A 19,455-nucleotide genomic window follows, 5' to 3' on the forward strand; every position below is an offset into this window, starting at 1 on the left:
CTCGATACGACACGACCCATTTACAGCCCTAATTTCTTGATATATGTCCACTTATAGAAGAGTCCCTAGATGTTCTTCCTATTTACGCTCTTTCTATGTAAAATATAAATACCTTTTCTGACCCGCTCCTCAGAAGCAAATTATAATGTGTGATCCCACAAAATAATATATTGTAATTTTTCCAAATAATTTATATGCAAAAGCTGAAGCTAAAGCTGATTAAGCATGCCGATAGTATTAAAATCAAGCACTTATTCACCAATAGATGTATTAGTGTTTGGCGAGTGAATTTATAATTATGTTCACCTTAGAGTCAATTCAACGTCATTATTTTTCATCATATTTGAGAATCGTGTTATTTCTCGAGTTATGATATGCTTAGATTAAAATAAGTTAAGAATATTTCAAAGATAAAACAATGTACGGAACGCTGCGACAAAACATTCCTGCCGGCCAAAAAAGCTCAGTATGAACACATTTACTATAATGACGAGTAAAAAGTAGCAGCCAAATGGCGTTGTTGACCATAGTTTTTTTCTACTTTTCTTGGGGTGCTTATATTAGGACAAAAGCTTGTGGGAGTAAAGTAAAACCTCGTAATTTATAAACAAACATTAGAGGTAGAAACTCGCCAATATATATAGTTTGATTTCTAGAACAAATTTGCAGTCAACCTGGGAAAGGATCAAAAGTGCCTTGTTATAAAAATGGAGAAATGTTGCAGCTGGATCCAGATAGAATGAACCTTGACCCGGCTTGCTTCCTTCTTCTGCTTCTTGTTTTCTTGGTGGTGATAATGTTGATTGGGATTTGGGGTCCCACTTTAACAAAAATTATTGTCCAAGACTGGAAGAAATTCTTGAAAGCATGCAATGCTACAGAAGTCAGAAGATGTAAAGATGGATATTATTCTAAGATGCGGTCATGCATGATGTGGGTTTTTTTTATTATCAGATAGGTAGAATAGCATTAAGCTTAATTTAATCTACTCAATTTCTTTGGATGAGAATGAACATGTTACTTAAATAATTTATGATTGTAGGTAAAACGCATTAGCCCAGGTAATACGCATTTCACTAATTTTGGTGGAGAACAACCTTGTCAACAAATTAGTGCTGTTTTAAGACCTTATCTGCTATTTGTAACTTTTTTTTTTTTTTTTTTTTTTTTTTTGGAGGATCGAGGATGCTTCTTGAACGGAACTAAAGAAGTCGTTCAGAGAAATAGTAGCTATTCTATATATGTTACACAATCCAAATTTATGATCGCAATCACCTCTAGGAGACTTGCTTGTTAACTTAGTTTATGAAAATAAAAAGGATCAAAAGTCATCACGTAGAAATCTTCTCTACGAAAAATCGACCAGACAAGACATTAGAGTCAATTGATATCTCATTGTCATCAAACAGTAAATTATTTTAACTAATTGTAAATTTGTTTGATAAAATTAGATTAGAGGAATGGGAAGGGAAGGAAAAGGAGATTGATCGATGGAACATGTTGAAGAAAAGAACGTTGCTGATAGCATAAAATAGAAAAGAAAGCAAGAATATTAAACATGTACCAAACTACCAAGCTCTAAACAAAGGAAAGGACATTGGTACAAACCAAAAGGAAGTGACGGAAAAAACTAGAAAGTATATCAGTAATCTCCATTTTTAAATTTTTTTTTTTTTCAATCAAATAAACAATTCATATACAACAATTAATCTATTGTGAATCAAAGTCATGACCTCTCACTTATAAAATAGAGACTTATGCCACTAGACTAAATGATACCGGACAGTAATCTCCATTTGTGTTCTCCAACCGTACATTTCCAGTACAAGTGATCTGTGCAAAGCATCTATCTCATACAATCCGTACTCGTTTTCTGTATCTTTGTAAGAAATGAACAAAGAGAGAGGACTAAGAAGCATTTGTCTTATCATAAAAAATAAAAAAAGCATTTGTCTCAAGTCTAATTGATCTAATCGACACTGGGGCAACGCGGCTCCCCATTCCACTATCATCCTAATCAATCATACATTCTCTTATATTGAATACGTCATGTTACACTAATCCAAGGCATGTAAATGCCAGAAAACCTTCTGCTTCTTTTCTTTTCTTTTCTTTTTCTTTTGTTTTGGGTCAAAAAAACGTTTCAAGAGCAGCAAAGGCAGAGGAAGAACAAAAAAGCGGGCTGAAGCTACCACCCTACATCCTCAGTACATGTGATCTGTGCAAAGCATCCCCCTCATACAATCCATTCTCATTTTCTGTATCTTGTAAGAAATGAACAAACAGAGAGTATTAAAGCATTTGTCTCAAGTCTAATTGATCTAATTGACACTGGGACAATGTGGTTCCTCATTCCACCATCATCCTAATCAACCTTACATTCACACACTTCCTCTTATATTGGATACGTCATGTTACACTAATCCAATGCATCCACATGCCAGAAAACCTCCTGCTTCATTTCTTTTCATTTTCTTTTTTTTTTCTTTTTTTTTTTGGGGCCAAAAAACGTTTCAAAAGCAGCAGAGGCAGAGGAAGAACAAAAAAAGCGGGTTGAAGCCCAAAAGAAAATAAAAGCTTAGGCAGAAACCCAAGGCAGGAGAAACAAATTAGAGCCAAAACAAAGATATGTCAGACTTAAACAGCATAAAATATCAGCCAAGTATTTTAAGCTTCAAACCCCATAATAGCAGATCTCTTGTAGGCAACCAAACTCTGGTTCTTCTGGTTGACTAGTGTCTCTAGTCAATCAAACTCAGTTTCCTTCTCCTTCAATTAAGTTTTGCTCATCAATCAGATCCTTGTATAGCTAAGAGTATAATTCAACAAAAATATATATATATATATATATATGTATGTATATATATTACCATTGCTAATCTAACATAACATGGATTCAAAACCACTGATCCCCATATCCAAATATTACTTCAAGTCCTCACTTTACGACTCTATGGAAATCAAAAATCTCACTTTTCACTATTTTTGATGACATAAGTTTGGCAACTACACAAGATGCTATCCAACTCAAACAACCACAAGAACAGGAGTTATAATTTATCAAAAAAGCCACATATCCAAACCCAAGTGTACATATATACATACATGTGCATTTACATACCAACTCTTCATATGTGTACATTTGGTATCTGGAACTTATCAGGTGTTTCTTCCCTTCTGAGTCTCACAAGGCTAGTCACCTGCAAACATGGATTGGGAACATGTTACAGTTACTATGCAGAGAAATCATTTATTAGCTCTTGTAATTAGTCATTCATATGCAGACCAACTGTATGAAACATAAGCATTCATCAAATTAGAACTAGAAGGGAGACAAAGATGAAACCAGAAAAGAAAAAGACGAGTAAATTTGATTACAGATGTTGCTGTTACATCTGTGTCATAGCACAGCACAAAACATAAACTTGCTGCTACATTGATGAATTGTGATTATCTTCATTTCTTTTACACTATCAAACAATCTCCTTTCATCAAGAATCAAGAAATCTTAAAAATAAAAAAGTTTGAAATTCAGGTATAAAACTTGTAAGTAAACAGAATTTGTGGATTTTTATCACATACTAAGGATAGCATGTTGGCAATCATTTGTATACTAAACCATTGACACACTATCCTCTACAACTGATGAATCTCCAACATATAACATTAGACAGGCGAGGTCCCTTATCCATAAGCACCTCATTTCTTACCCACGCATATTATAATAATTGAACTGATTCACTAAAAAATGAGATTCATATGACGCTTTCATGCTCTTTACTTTGGCATAAAAGCCGCAGCATAGAGGACAAGAGCCATACTAGGATCTCCTTCCATCCTAAATAGGTTATTTAGTCATGGTGTATGCTTTAAAAATCAATTAAAACATCAGCCACAATGAGGAAAAGGAGAAAAAAATTGACACCATGTATGTTCCTTATTGCACACCCAAGAACCTATTGCCTTCTTATTTTCTTTAAAAGTTCTTGAGAGTTCCATTTGTAATACAATAAATATAATGCAGCGACATCATATATGCTATTTTTTTCTTCTTCCCAATAAATGACACCGTATATGTTTCTCAAAGTAATAATGACTATCTATGTAAACCAAGGATGACCAAAAAAATGGCAGATTCCCAGACATGTGATCTTGTGCCTTACATCAATGAGAGTGTTTCAGCAGGTTGCTCCCAAGAACTTCTAACCAGAAGTTGAACTCATTCTGTAATCTGATTCCCGAGAAAAAGTATCCCTGTGCTGCTGTGACGGTGATGAAGAAATGGGACTATGAACCCCAGCTCTGCCCGGTTTGTGGTTCTGTGAAGCCAAGTACTCGAGTGCTACAACAATATCACTGATAAGAGGACGGAAAGTTGGTTGCTCTTGAAGACACATGGCAGTAATAGCAACTGCATGATGCAAACAACGAGTGGGAAAGCGTCCCTGCAATAAAGGATCAACTAACTGGACAAACTTCCTTCGGTCTTTCAAGAATGGACGAGACTGCAGTTAAAAACACAAAGGTGTTGAAAAGAGTTTATAACAAATGAAAAGGATAAATTATTACGAAGAAAGTAGTCAAAAAAAAGTTGAGCTGATAAGAGCGACTTCAGTAAAGGTTCCATATTACACCGTCTTAATAGTAAGTATTCATCTCACAAGTCCTAGAGGAGGTGCAGCAACTTCACAATGACCACAACAAAACTATAATTTAAATTACTGTTTCATTGATTTCGAGGATGATGCTAAAGAGAAACCTTACATAAATCCACTGAAATGTAGGGAGAAATATATTGAAGTAAAAGCAAATATAAGTTACTATAGTATCCCATTGATGGAGATTCCACAAAAAAGTGAGATTCATATCAAATATTTGCAAGTAGAAAGAAAACAGGAAATAGAAACGATACTAACCCAAGCTACTAGGTTCTGTTCCCCTTGCTTCATAGTGTTGTCAATTGCCTTCTTGCCAGTAATCAACTCCAACATAACCACACCAAAGCTATAAATATCAGATTTAAGAGTCAACTTGCCACTCATAGCATATTCTGGTGCACAATATCCATAGGTTCCCATAACTCTGGTTGAAACATGGGTGTTATCTCCCACAGGACCAAGTTTAGCAAGTCCAAAGTCCGAAAGCTTTGGATTGAAATGATCGTCCAGCAATATATTTGCTGATTTCAAGTCACGGTAGATGACAGGTGGGTTAGCTTTGCAGTGAAGATATTCGAGGCCCCGTGCTGCACCAACAGCTATCTTAATTCGAGTATCCCAGCAAAGTGGCTCTTGATCAGGTTTCAGATCTGAATTAGTACCTCATATGTTAGGTTGTATACAATGGAAGTATAACAGTACAGAAAAAAAGCAGCTAAAGAAAGTTTAAATGTTTATGTTATCCAATATTTCCTTAATTCATGCTCAATAGAAAGACAATAACATGCTAGGATACTAATATCATGCATTTCAATAAATTCAGTTCAACCTCCTCTGTTACTCCTCTCAACCAACTGTTTTGGTGCACAACACCCATATATACCCAACATAAATAAATATAGTCCACTACTTACTTAGAATATCAAAGAACCAATCTTTTATGGAATAAGGATTATACAATAACTAAAGAAATCAATTAGATTATGTAAAATGGATGTACTTTAGTTATTGATCAGAAAAAAAATTACCAAAAAGATGATCTTCCAAGCTACCCCTCGGCATGTACTCATAGACTAAGAGTCTTTGATCTCCATCAGTACAGTAGCCGATCAAGGTGACGAGATTAGTATGGTGTAGTAGGCTTAACATGAGAACCTCCACGATGAACTCCTGAAATCCTTGAAGACCGTCATGATTAAGTTGTTTGACGGCAACAACCTGCTCAGAGAAATCAAAAGCTGCACCACATAAACATCGAATTCAACATAATCCAAATAAATACTTTTATTTTAGCAACATCTAGTGGATTAAGTTTTCATCCATAAGGGTGTGTTAAAGATTTCAATCCTGGTTTATTTAAAACAGTTCTAATTTTCACTAATAACTAGCAGCATTACATCCCAACACATATCACTTTCCTACTATAAAAGCCACAATTACACAATTAAAGGTTGTAAGGATGTCTGGAAAACCCTGCAACTTACCTGGCCTGCTTCAAGCCGACCTTTATAAACTCTTCCGAAGCCCCCTTCCCCAATCAAATTCACTTCCTTAAATCCCTTGGTGGCGGCTGCAAGTTCGCGAAATGTGAAGCTTCGTGCCACACTCTTTTGTGCGCTGTTGCCACCCTTTCCTTTTCCCTTCCCACTCTCTGCACATTAAATTAAATTAACTCAACACCTACAAGCCTAACTTCACAGTAAGAACCTTCAAAATTCCACACAATGTGTACACAAATTTCCAGCAAAAATAGTCAAACCCCAAAATCGAGTGCGATAAACAGTTGATTTTTCAACTTCTCCTAAAATGGGTCGACCCCAAAAACAAAAAAAAAACAAAAAACAAAAAATCAAATTCAGCACAATTACAAACAAGGTGCTTGAAAAGCCGTACCAGTATCATCAAAGTGTCCCCTTCCTCTTCCACTACCTGCAATTCAGCGAAAATCGAACTTAACAAATCCCAACTGGGTCGGAAACAGACACTTGAAAATACATAAAAACACACACAGACCTGAGGATCGAGTAGTACCATTATCAATTTCGACCTTGCTAACATCTTTCCGGCGAGGACTGAAGCACCCAAAGCAACTCATAACTCAAACTTCCATGTATCATCTATTTTCACTAAAAAAATTAATAATAAATAAATAAATCCAACCCAACAAAAAAAAAACCCCAAACCCTAATCCCTAAACTAAACAGATAAGCTTTTGTCTTCTCTCTCTCTCTCTCTCCCTCTCTCCCCTTAGCCGGAGAGATTTTGAAGGCGAAAACCAAATTCCCCAGAAAAGAAAAAAACAAATTATAAAAACCCAAATGGGGGATATTTCGGATTTAGATTTGGATTAAGATGCACACCCATTAATACAACCATATATAAATACTCATTGAATAAAACTGCCCCGCATCAAATTAAGCCCGACTGGAAATTCTGGAACCGAGACGAGGGCAAAAACGGCACAAATAAATACAACCAGAAAAATGAGAATGAGCGGTGTGAGCAATTAATATATTTTAATTTCGAATTTATATGAATTTAAAATAATTTTTGCTTTTCGGCTGCCCGTGAATTTGAAAAGCTTTGCATATATTTATGGTTTTCTTTCTCTGCAAGTCGCTCTCGGTCCCTCTCTGTTTTTTCGATTTAAATGTTCCGGCTGGCCGCGGGGGTGCTATTACCGAATTGCCCTTGGGATTTCGTTGTTTTCACGGTGGGTGACACTGACAGAGGATCTGAACTGACTCACTTTTTTCCGACCGGCCTTTGGATTCCGATGCGTCACCAGGTGTGACGTCGGGCATTCCCATCCTGAAAGCGCGTGGGCGTGGGCGTGGGGTACACGAGGGAATTATTTTTGTTAATTTGTGGGACCCTTGTGTTAATTAATATGTTAATATGGGGTAAATTAGGCGTAACCAACCGCCCCATTTAATACATGCATGCACTTAATTACCGGGATCTAGTGGGCATAATCATGATTGGGTTAAACCTGTTTCTTAAACTTGTTTAAAACCTTAAAATCTGTCCTCCATGAATGCATCTTCCTTGGTGCCTTTTCCTACTTTATTTCTTCTCCTCTATCTCCTTCATTTTCTTCCCCTCAAGTCATATAGTTTACAAAATTTGCTTTTTTGAGAGAGAGAAAAAAAAGTTTGAATTTCTTTTGTATATAATTCTATATCAATTTGATCATAATACTATTTTTTTCTATTGTATTTTTACTTCTATTTATATAGTTTAAAATGTTGTTTCAAGTCTCTCAAAACTTAAGACTGAATCTATAACATTGTAAAAGATAGCACATGAATTTAATTATGAGGCAAACCATGTCGTCGTAAAACGATCCAATGCTAACATTTTACTTGTGAAAGATGTTTAACTAAGGATGTTAACATGCATCTTTTTTTTTTTTTTAAAGAATAAACGAAATTCATTAATCCAAGAAATTACAATGACGGGGATAACTCTGTTAAATCCCACCTACTCGACTAGAGAAGAGGAACTACTCATATCCCAAATATAGAACCAGCAGTTAAAGAAACCAGGAGCCGATAGGGGCCCAACTCTAACCATCAACCTTTTCCAGGAGTCCTGACACATCCTTATAGCCAACCTCAAGAAGAAACAATCCCCTTCCGACACCATATACCAAAACCGCCAGTATATGTGTAGGGGCGTCTCCCCATTACATTGACAATAAGAAAACATCAAAATTAAAACAAATAGTCTCTAGAATTGACACCATAACAATGGTACAACCACAAAACCAAGACACCAAACCCTTGCTCAATTGAGGAAGGACTAATTAACCTAACCAAAAACAAATGAAAAAAACCTAACAAATGACAAAAAAGACTGCAGCAATCAACTTTCCTCATCCATGGTACTAGCTCCAGCAACTCGAGTACAGCCGCAATAGACTCATGGTGCACAGCTTCGGTAAGCTCAACTCCAATAATGACACACCTTGGCCAAAGACCACCTCCACCACAAACCCTCGTGGAAAGATCTTGAAATCAATCAAGCCACCAACAAACTGAGCATATACCCACATGACATCAATTTCAGATCATCCAAAGGTTCCCCCAATTCCATCTACTCACCAACCACTATATCAAACCCCTCCAAAACTGATGTGTCCTTCAAAGATCAACCCAAATCTTGGTAACCCGTCAAACGCAGCTAAACCAATCCCACCAAACCTACTTTGACCGTGCACTTCAATTGAACTGACCAAACCCTGTTTTTTTTTTAAACCCTAAAACGTCCCTGTTTTCATGGACCAAAGAAACATGCATCATACATCCCTTTAGTAAAAAGTTGTGTCTCTTAGTGTTTTATTAATTAGATCTTACAAAAAAATTCTATAATAATTAATCTTCCCAACAACTCATTAGATCGCGGTGATTAATGTGGGAGAGATTTAGCCTTTTTTTTTTTATGTTATTCTATGAATATTTTTAGTTAGAGTTCAGGTTATTAGAACTCTAGGATATGAATATGTTTTGAGTTTGTGTGGAAGAACTCTGGATTCTTCTTTCGATGAAATCAATAGTTTTCATTAGATAAACTTTCAGAAGTATTATCAAAGTAAAATATAAGATTTTTTTTTTTGTTAGATTAAATTTTTTTGGGTACATTGTTAGATTAAATAATTGAGTATGAATCAAAGCCAGAATTCTGTAATACATGTGGCATAATTGGCCACCTGCCTCCCTAGTGTAAAGTCTCTTTTCCGGCCAGCTGACAAAGGTGAAGATACGGATGGTCGTTCCTTAGTGCGGGCTCACCCACCTCCTTGCCGACATTCACGCTCTCACATGCAGTAAAAAATAAGGCCCTCAAATCAAGCCATTGCTACGCCTAAGATTGGGGCATTCTCTAACTTGCTAAAGAGGTAAGAACTACGTACACCCTAGCTGAATGAGTTGCAGCTCGCACTACCTCAGAAACCCCAGTTCTTTGCAAACGTATTAAGCAGGTTGCACATGCAGAGGCACCAATTCCACTGATTGTAAGTCAAGCTGTTGCCCAGAATTCTTCCTCAATAGATAGTGTCTCTCTAGGTTTCCCTCGTAAAGTAAGAAAGAACACATGCGAGCCCAGCTCTTCGTCCACACATGTTTGAAAGTTGTACAAGCTTTCGATGGCAACTGAAATGACGTTGTCTAACTGCCAAACACCACTAAAGCACTTGAAAAAAGAGATTTTTTGTTTTTACAACCGTAGTCAAAGAAACGTACCAAAAAGCTTAGTAAACTGGCTGAGAAGATGAAAGTGAAATACTGAAATTAAAGACCAAGAGCCGCGTTCTCGGTAACACAAACAATTTAATGAAGATGCTCTATTGGAATACCCGTAGCATTGTAAGTAATGACACGTTATGAGCGTTAGCATTCTCAGTAACACAAAGTCACAAACAATTTAATGAAGATGCTCTACTGGAATGCCCGTAGCATTGCAAACAATGAGAGCGCTAGCTAGCATGGTTAGTAAAAAAAAAGAGACGTGTAAGGTACGTGAAAAATATGTATATTCGGATATTTTATCAAATAATTCATTGAAAAGTTCGACAAATAATTTTAATTAATTAAATAATTAAATTTTTTAATTAAAAATATTAATTTTTGTTCAATAATATATGTGTAAAGTACGGGAAAAAAATAGATTTTTATTTTATAGTACGTGTATAATATTTTTAGTTTCAAAAGTACAAGAAATTTAACTAGTCCATTTTAAAAATACAAAGTACGGAAGTATTTTTGAAAAAAAAAAATTTAAGTACATTTTTTATTCGCGTATAATACAAAAAATTATTAACTTTGTTGGCTAATATAGTATGTGATCACCATTTTATTATAGTATATATTTCTGAATCTTTTAGACTAGTTGATTCAGTTCCTCTTCTGTTTGGAGATCGATCGTTGGGCTTACGCCCAGCTGCTACCAATTATGGGGGCTTGCGAGACCCCAATCTATATGGTTCTTTTGTCATGAAGCTCTCAGTCTGCTAGTGCTTTCGGCAACAGATCAATAAATCTCGATCTCTTGCTTGCGTGATGGTATGTTGTGTATTATCATCCCTGTTTATGCAAAGACAACGATCACGGGAAGAAGATAGCTCTGGCAAGACTTATCCCTAATTAACAGAGCACATTTTCATGGTCCTTGTGTAGTATATGGTGATTTCAATTGCATCTTTGGTGACCATGAAAAGCGAGAAGAAGGACTCCAAAATCTGTTTCTTACCTTGGCTTTCACGCAATGCTTACCTTGTGTGAATTGGTTGACATTTCAACTTACAGTTGGATAAACCGCCATACTAAGGTCAAATTGGATTGTGCTATGGGCAACTTGGCCTGGATGACTTCATGGACAACAATGGATTGTTGTACACTCACAGAAGCAATCTCTGATGTACCACTGCCCCATCATCGATCCTAAATTGGTCATGGCGAGGAACCTTGTCTAAGTCACCTTTTTGCTAACCATACCTCTACTGCAGCTCACATTTTACAACACTTTGAACATATGCCTTCACACCAGAGTGCCAGACCACTCTATTGATATACCAGCCTAATGGAGAGGGTCATTCCAATCGTCGTTACTGATGACAAAATTTCTAAACTCAGTACCATGCCCTCAAGAGTAGAAATTGATGCAACGGTTAAGGCAATGGGTAGTTGTAGTTCACCAAGAGCGGATGGTTTAAATGACGCATTGTTGTGGATGATGTATCATAAGTTCGCAACCATTCAAAGTACTTTTTTTTTTTTTTTTTTCTGAATTGTTAAAATATTGTTTTGTCTTACCTGTGTAGCTTGACTAATGGACAAAAAAATTCAGCAACTTGCGATCATCTGATCCACGGTCCAAGCAATCATACTAATTTACCAGCTAGAACAGCCTAATCAAGTTTTCTTGCAATCTCCAATGGGAAATTCTACTTGGGGTGCAAATATACTCATTCCACATGTACTAAATGTGGATCCACTGTTCATCACTGTTCATAGAACAATGGAGTGACGGTTTTGCCCTCTCTTTTTTCTACTCAGTACGGGCTGCCATTTTTCTTGGGCCTTCTTAATCGATCCTCCACGGCTGTTCACTAAATAAGATTCTAAGAATAAGGGAGGGTACAATATTGGAATACAGAAGAGAGGAGACGAAGGCAATAGAAGATGCTACAATATTGGAATAGAAAGAACTAAAGAAGAAGATGGGAAGTTGGTCTGAGTTTTGATAAGTACTGGACTCACCGTTTTTGTGGGAAGGAATGGGATGAGCACGAACAAGGTGACACTCAGTTGTTGGATTTTGATCTAAGGAAGAAAAGCGCGAATCTGGGCATTTCGTTTTCGTTTTTTTTTTTTTTTTGGTTAATTGGTAATCTCTTTATTCAAAGCACGATCTGCTGCATGAATGGCTCTTCTTCTCTGAATTTCTTGACTGCCAATTCTAATCCCCTTAACGGAGGTAAACCCTTAAACCTTTTTTGTGTTTGGAAATTTGATTAATGTTTGTTCCTTTTCTTTGTATGATTGAACCATGGTTTGTTTTCCTTATGATTGGTCTTTCATATGATCATTTTTTTCGTCTCGATTTCATGTATTTGAATGAGTATATATTATGCAGGATAACAAATGGATGGATGGATGTATTGATTTTATTTTAAGGAATTTGTATAGAGGAAACCATATCCGAGTAAAAGAAATCAGCTTTTCAAACTTGCTCATGTTATCCATGATTTTGTTGTTAAAATTCGAAACAGCTATATGCAATTTTTTTTTTTGCTGTTCTGGGGTGATCTACCAGCAAGTTAAAACTTGCTTTAATTCACAATGTGGATGATCACACTAAAGTATTGCAAGGATATACATTAGTTTTGAAGTAGCTATAGGTAAATTGTAATGTTTCTCCTGTGTCCTGGAATTATTACATGTATCTACACTCTTAGCCTTTATTTTTGCATTAGTTCTTAATTGACATGAATGAATATACGAATCCAGTCTTAAGCTTTTGTTCCATCGGATTTATTTCAGGCTCAGTTGCTCATAGAACATTTGATGTGTAACTTTAAATGACAGGAATTAAAATTCACAGGCTAAAAGTCGATGTAAGATATAGAGTTACAATGATCTGCCACTTTTTTGGCGATCACGTCACTATGCTTAGATGTTAGAGTTTCTACAAAGTTCATACCCCTTATTTTATGCTTTTGAATTTGAACATAACTCATGTGTGATACATGGCATGATTATCTTTTGGCTTATATCCATTGTTTTGAGTTGCAGTGGCGGCGGCTATGTGGCTTATGCTCAAGTGAACTCAAGATTGCGACCTGATCAGTAGTGCACCTGATGTGGAAAGAAAGAAGGTCGGCTGGAACAACTTTCTCAAGGAATCTGAAAAATTTCTCATATGATGTTCATGTCGTATCTCTTCGGAATTATTTTGCATTCGCCCCTTTACGACCAAGTGTTACCTGTGGAACTGTGGAGCCTTTGGAGCATTGTTGAACCAATTCGTAACATAGTCAGAAAGGTAATTCACAGTAAGATAATATAAGCTGTTGAATATCTATCTCTATTTTCTAGTAAACATTATTTGGCTTAGTGTTTATTAAACTGTTATCAGAGTCTCCGGTTGATTACATGCCAGTAATCTTTGAAGTGATGTTTACCTGGAAATTAGGTTCATATCCCTGCAGATAAATTTCCTATTAATTTTTATGATTGCAATGCCATTTTTAAAAAGGAACAGCTTTATCCCATGTATCTACAAAATCTGTTATATTCTTATCTATTTTTAATCAATATGAAATGCAATCTCTTTGCAGATAATATCCCTATTAATTTTTATGATCGCAATGTCATTTTAAAATAAATAAATAAATAAAAAATAATTTTATCCCATGTATCTACAAAATCTGTTTATGTTTTTATCTATCGTTAATCAATATGAAATGCAATATCTTTGCAGTATTGGTTCCTTGCTTAGTTTCTGTGCACAGTTTGTTTTTCCAAAGAAAATAGTCACCTGATTGACAAATGAAAGAAATGAATAGTAGATAATTCTTTTGGGTACCTATTATTAGTATGTTGTTGATCTCTGTGTACTTCTGAAACCATCCTGACTGCATTAGATTACCATTCATTTTCGATGTCATGTGTAAACATGGATTCCATTATTCAGAATTTGTGGCCTTTGCCTTTTGCAAAACTCTCAAGTCAACCAAGTACTAAGCTAAAATTTTCTGGTAGTGACGGAGAAATTCAAGGAGGTGAATGATACTTTCAATCACGCAAGCATGTTTGAAGTGGACCGACTTGATGCTATTCTTCTCATCGAAATTGGATTGATACAAGATGATGCTGGATATGCAGATGGAGTCAGCTAGAGTTTAAAATCGCCGCAGGAAATTCAGTATATACTGTCGTTATGTCCCTGAAGTTTATTTAACTTTTCAAACATAGTCGTTTAAATGGATTTAGATATACGGGAAGAAAGCATAGCATCGAGTAATTTACTCCTCTAAACTTCTAACTTGATTACTGTTGGTATTAAAGTATGAAAAAGTGAAGAAGAATGCTCAGCCTGTATTCCTTTTTTAATTTGGTTTCGTTTCTTTTCAATTTTGTTTTGAATTGGTTTGGCTATTTGGATTCTTACTGTTCTGAAACTGTGAACTTCATTTGATTTTTGTTGTTAGTTTAATTAGAAATAAAGCAATTGATAATTGTTAAATGACTAAAAAGTAGTTATACTACCCGCAGCAAAGCGCAGGATTTGTAACTAGTTAAAATACTAGATAGCTAGTGCTACATTTCCTCCTTTTTGATGTAGCTAGCATGTGTTCTTGAGTTTCTGAGGAAAATTAAAGACATAATCTAGACTTTTTCTGACTATACCTCTTTGCAGCCTTGGTCAATGCAGGATTTAACTTGAACAAGATGACGATGAGCTTAACAGAGGCTAGGGGAGACAGCATCAAAAAAGATTAAGTGCTTACCCAACTCACTAAACTAGCCGCAATTAATTAATGGTCTTAAACAATCAATCTTATATGGTAATTTCATTCTAAATACTCAACTTTTATGATGTTTGTTACTTGTTTATGACCCTTAATTTCTAGAGAATTTTTTTAGGTGCCGGGTGTTTGTTACACACTAATTTTGTTAAATATTTTGGACTATTGGATTAGTAATATATCTAATTATCTAAAATATTTAAAATTTGGTAACATGTTTAGCTCTTAGCTAATTATTATTTGATTATCAATTGAAAATTAACAATTACGTTTTTTTCTTTTCTAAAATTTTTTTTAAAAAAAAAACCTTCTAACCTAGACATGTAGCTATCACCGATTTATAGACAAGTTAAAAGTGACTATATGGTAAAGATTTGAAACGAAATATTTACATTTTTTGGAGGCCTGATCTGGAGCATCCATCTTCCGTCTTAACTGTGCACATATCACATCAAATCTGAAGAGCAGGTACGACATGATATCTTTCGGAGTACTATCAGCCAACATTATCATGCAATCATGATACAAATTAAATGGAGTAGTACTTACCCTTAGCATCAATGAAGTACATCAGAGGATCAACTCTTGGATATATCAGGTGGTTTTATTTCCTTCTATGGTACCTGAGGTATTGCTACTTGGACAGTTTGATACCTGATGTATTAAAGAGGACAGTTTGGTACTTGAAGTTAGACTCCGTTTGACACTTTGGTACTTCTGTTAATTTTTCTGTTAAATGTAAGGATAAAATTGACATTTAGAATATATGTATAAAAACATAATAAAAAAACATGAGTTTGTGGGTTGATTTTCTTCATAATTTTATAGGTATGAATTAATGCTTATGGGTTATGTTGAAGGTGAAATATTTGAATTTTATGTTCAAGAAATATAGTAATCATATAGTGAACACCCATGAGACTATTCCATTGAAACTAGTCTCGTACAAATAATTTTTTTTAAACATAAAATTCAATTATGTCAACTTTAACATAACCCAAAAGTATTAATTCATTTTTATTTTCTCCTAAATGACCCACAAAATGATGAAGACCTAAAATAATACCAAATAATATCATCGCATTGTGTTTATGAAGAGGAGGAAAAATCCAAATTTTGGAGGAAAAATCAGTGGATTCATAGAGAATAGTACAAAAAAAAATCTGATTATTATATTTCTTAAACATAAAATTCGAGCATTTCACCTTCAACATAACTTATAAGCATTAATTCATACCTATAAAATTATGAAGAACGGCAATCAACCCACAAACTCATGTTTTTTTTATTATGTTTTTATATATATATTCTAAATGTCAATTTTATCCTTACATTTAACAGAAAAATTAACAGAAGTACCAAAGTGTCAAACAGAGTCTAACTTCAGGTACCAAACTGTCCCCTTTAATACATCAGGTGTAGCAATACCTCAGGTACCATAGGAGGAATTTACCCATTAACTTTATATATCTATCCCCTTATCCCTTAATTGCGCGATGTATCTGTCATCTTCTAAGACTTTGTTCCTCTATTAAAGCTCAAAGTAAAGCCATGGGAATCTATATATGATTCATAGGCTTTGAGCACGAAGATTTATGTATTGATGTTGATATATATATATATATATATATATATAGGAATTTTCTCAGGTGCAGACGTCCGTACCGAATTTTAGGTACGGATTTCCTGTTTTCGACCATTTTCCGGCCACATTTTTACATCTTAACCGTTCAGTTTTTAGGTCCTAGTGTATAGATCATCTCTACAAAATTTCAGCCAATTTGGTGATCGTTAAGGCATCCAAAACTGCATTTTATACGAACGGACCGAATCTGTCAAACCGGAACCGTTCGTATTTATAATGATAAATTGCAGTTTTTGATGCCTTAACGATCACCAAATTGGCTGAAATTTTGCAGAGGTGATCTATACACTAGGACCCAAAAACTAAACGGTTAAGATGTAAAAATGTGGCCGGAAAGTGGTCGAAAACAGGAAATCCGTACCGAAAATTCGGTACGGACGTCCGCACCTGAGACGGACTGTGTGTGTGTGTATATATATATATATATATATATCTGTTCCATGCCTAAACTGGTCACTAGAGTCTACAAGGAAGAAGAGCTTGCTGAGATTGAAGTTAATTAACCGCACGCATTCTAGCTATTGTTATGTTGTAGTATAACTATATCATGTATAGAACATGTTTGCAAGCCATGCATGAATTCAAGGCCGGTTCTGAGACTCTAACAGCCTGAGGCGAAGAAATAAAATGGGGCCCCTCATGTGTTTGTGTAGATATATATAGCCAAAACGCAGTACAAAATTTTGTGTAGAATTAATAACAAAACAAAAATATATGAATGTTGATTCGTATATAAATTTTTGAAATACAAAAAGTAGTTAAAATTATTAATATATAGGCTAGGATTTTTGGTCAAAATCTTTATATGGAGAAGGAAATGAATTAGTTATTTATATGAAAAAGGAAAAGGAAATGAATTAATTGTCTGTTTTTATATGAAAAAGATAAGAAAAAAAATCAGTTTTCATAAGGAAAAGATTTTTATATGGAGAAAGAAATGTCTGTTTTCATATGAAAAAGGAAAAGACAATTATTAATTGTCTGTTTTTATATGGAAAAGGTAATAAAAAAAAAAGTGAAAAGAGAATAAGCCTACGAGGTTCGAACCTAAGTTGGTTCAGAAAGAGACAAACAGCTTGCCACTGGAGCAACACATCAGTTTGTGTCTATAATAGCAAAGAAAATATATATACTATATATAACATATATACATAATTAAATTTCTCCGAGGCCCCCGGAAACCGGTGGCCTGAGACGGCTGCCTCAGGCAGCAGCCCTCAGGACTGGCTCTGCATGAATTTTTCGGTGTCTGCAAATTTAAACAAGTGAAACTGCATGTGTGCATGCATTCAAGATATATGATTGTCAAACACTAATAGTGAGATCATAAAAACAAACGGAGTACATTCAAGATGATTGCATAGGACTATGCGTTAGCGCGCAGGTCACCGGATTTAGGTGATCATCACAAAATCATTTTCCTGGGCACCAGAGAACTTCTCCAAATCGTTTTCCTCTGCCGCACTGTCTGATCATCTGCTCCAGTTTCCGGCTTTGCTTCAGTGTCTGATTGTCCCCAGACTCAGTCGTTCAGATCATACCAGAACGTGCGCCCTACCAGTTCAAGGTGTCCTCCAGTTTGCGGCGTCATCCAGTTCGAGGGTCCCGACCAGTCGTGCGCCTCCGTCGCCCAGCACTCCTGCTCAGTCGCTCAGCCCTATTTGATTCCGCCCTCCAGTTCAGGCCATCAGTTTCTCTGGTCCAAACGATTAAGGAGAACCTATACCGGATCTTCACTTTGTTCTTAGGTCACTGTCTCAACCTGTGTAATTTTTTTTTTTTAAAGAAAAAAGAGAGAATATTTGATGCATGTTCTGTAATTGTTGGAATCTCTTGTTCTTTTTATTCCGCTGTGATTTTGTGATTTTCTACTGTATTTTTGCGATGGGTGGTGATGAAAGTAAAGGTCAGAGTTCCAAGATCAATGAGGTCCAAAAGGTTGAGGTTTCTGTCTGAAGTTCAGACGTTGGTTCTTTTGGGGTACAAAACTCAATGGTACCAATTTTCGAACATGGAAGAAAATTATGTCTGTCCATCTTCGTGGCATACACAAGATGGGGCATGTAACTGGAACAACAAAAGCTCCTAGTGAGGAGGATGTGGATGCCTATAATAAGTGGGAGGATGATGATGGATCTGTGATGACAATCTTATTCAAAGCCATGACTGAAGATGTGCTACAGTTGGTAGAAGAGTGTGAGATTGCTTAAGCAATATGGAAGACATTGGGGGATCTGTATACAAATGAGTTTGATTTTATACAGGTTCACGAATTGATATGCAAAGCTGGCAGTATGCAACAGAATGGGCAATCGGTAGCTGTGTATTTCACCAAGTTGAAGAATGTATGGGCTAAAATTGATCAGAAGCGTCCTTGTAAGATCAAGAATCAAGAAGATCATGTGTGGTACCAAAAGGAGAAGGAGCTTGAAAAGGTTCACATATTCTTGAGAGGGCTAGATGAGAAGCATAGCAGTGTCAAGGGAGAATTGCTCAGAATAACAGACCCTTCTAGTCTAAACACAGCTTTTACATACATTTACAAGGATGAGTCTCAGCGGGAAAGCATTAAACATGCACAGGTTGAAGTGTCTAGCCTAGCCATTCAGGCCAAGTCATCGACACCTTTTCTTCAACAGCAGAGTTCAGTCCCACTTTATCAACAAGGGTTCACCAACCGCCCTCATCTTCAATACTCTTATTGAAATGACCATGGACATGTTCGAGATACTTGTTGGAAACTGAATGGGTACCCTAAAAAGAAGGGTTATCGTCCTAAGTCGAAGGCAGATGCTATTCAGTTGGTCCAAGAACTAGACTTCTATGGCATGGCCGTACAGGATCATCATACGGCTGGTGGGGCTACTCCTACAGCCTCTATAGCTAGTCATGGTAAAATTGGTATGGCTTTAAATGTTTTCAACTTTGTTGGTTCTAATACATGGATTATTGATTTTAGTGCCTCCAATCATATGACTTATGATAAATCATATTTTACTGAATTGTCTTCCACACCAGTGGCCTATGTCATCAATACCAATAGTGAGGCATTTACTGTGTTAGGGTCAGGATCAGTTCATATTACTTCCACCTTAGAACTTCATAATGTGTTATATGTG

General features: G+C 35.8%; 1 protein-coding gene and 1 long non-coding RNA gene across 4 annotated transcripts; one reads left to right on the forward strand and one right to left on the reverse strand.

The window, feature by feature from the left end:
* Nucleotides 1–3,025: 3,025 nt before the first annotated feature.
* Nucleotides 3,026–7,243, reverse strand: LOC112178955 (probable serine/threonine-protein kinase PBL21). 3 transcript variants are annotated; one of them, XM_024317235.2, is made up of 7 exons: nucleotides 6,690–7,243; nucleotides 6,552–6,587; nucleotides 6,143–6,309; nucleotides 5,687–5,876; nucleotides 4,917–5,308; nucleotides 4,164–4,505; nucleotides 3,026–3,200 (listed from the first exon to the last, which is right to left on the reverse strand). In XM_024317235.2, the coding sequence occupies exons 1-6, from the start codon at nucleotides 6,751–6,753 to the stop codon at nucleotides 4,203–4,205; spliced, it is 1,152 nt and encodes a 383-aa protein (XP_024173003.1). In that variant the 5' UTR covers nucleotides 6,754–7,243; the 3' UTR covers nucleotides 3,026–3,200; nucleotides 4,164–4,202. The 3 variants fall into 3 exon arrangements, with proteins under 3 accessions (XP_024173003.1, XP_024173002.1, XP_024173004.1); XM_024317234.2 differs by having other exon boundaries at nucleotides 6,672–7,243; XM_024317236.2 differs by lacking the exons at nucleotides 6,552–6,587; nucleotides 6,690–7,243 and having other exon boundaries at nucleotides 5,687–5,896; nucleotides 6,143–6,284.
* A 4,522-nt stretch (nucleotides 7,244–11,765) lies between these two features.
* Nucleotides 11,766–14,413, forward strand: LOC112179723. Its single transcript, XR_002927869.2, has 3 exons — nucleotides 11,766–12,137; nucleotides 12,956–13,205; nucleotides 13,925–14,413. It is a non-coding gene; the product is annotated as an uncharacterized LOC112179723 (long non-coding RNA).
* The last annotated feature ends 5,042 nt before the right edge of the window (nucleotides 14,414–19,455 follow it).

The sequence above is a fragment of the Rosa chinensis genome, chromosome 7, assembly GCF_002994745.2.
Source record: "Rosa chinensis cultivar Old Blush chromosome 7, RchiOBHm-V2, whole genome shotgun sequence".
Classification (NCBI taxonomy): Eukaryota; Viridiplantae; Streptophyta; class Magnoliopsida; order Rosales; family Rosaceae; genus Rosa; species Rosa chinensis.

Excerpts from the sequence above, each read along its gene's own strand:
- LOC112178955 (XM_024317234.2), bottom strand. The coding sequence starts at position 6,753 with ATGAGTTGCTTTGGGTGCTTCAGTCCTCGCCGGAAAGATGTTAGCAAG. Across the intron at positions 5,877-6,142 it reads GTCGGCTTGAAGCAGGCCAG|GTTGTTGCCGTCAAACAACT; the intron begins GTAAGTTGCAGG and ends TTCTCTGAGCAG. Across the intron at positions 5,309-5,686 it reads CTTGGAAGATCATCTTTTTG|ATCTGAAACCTGATCAAGAG; the intron begins GTAATTTTTTTT and ends GTACTAATTCAG.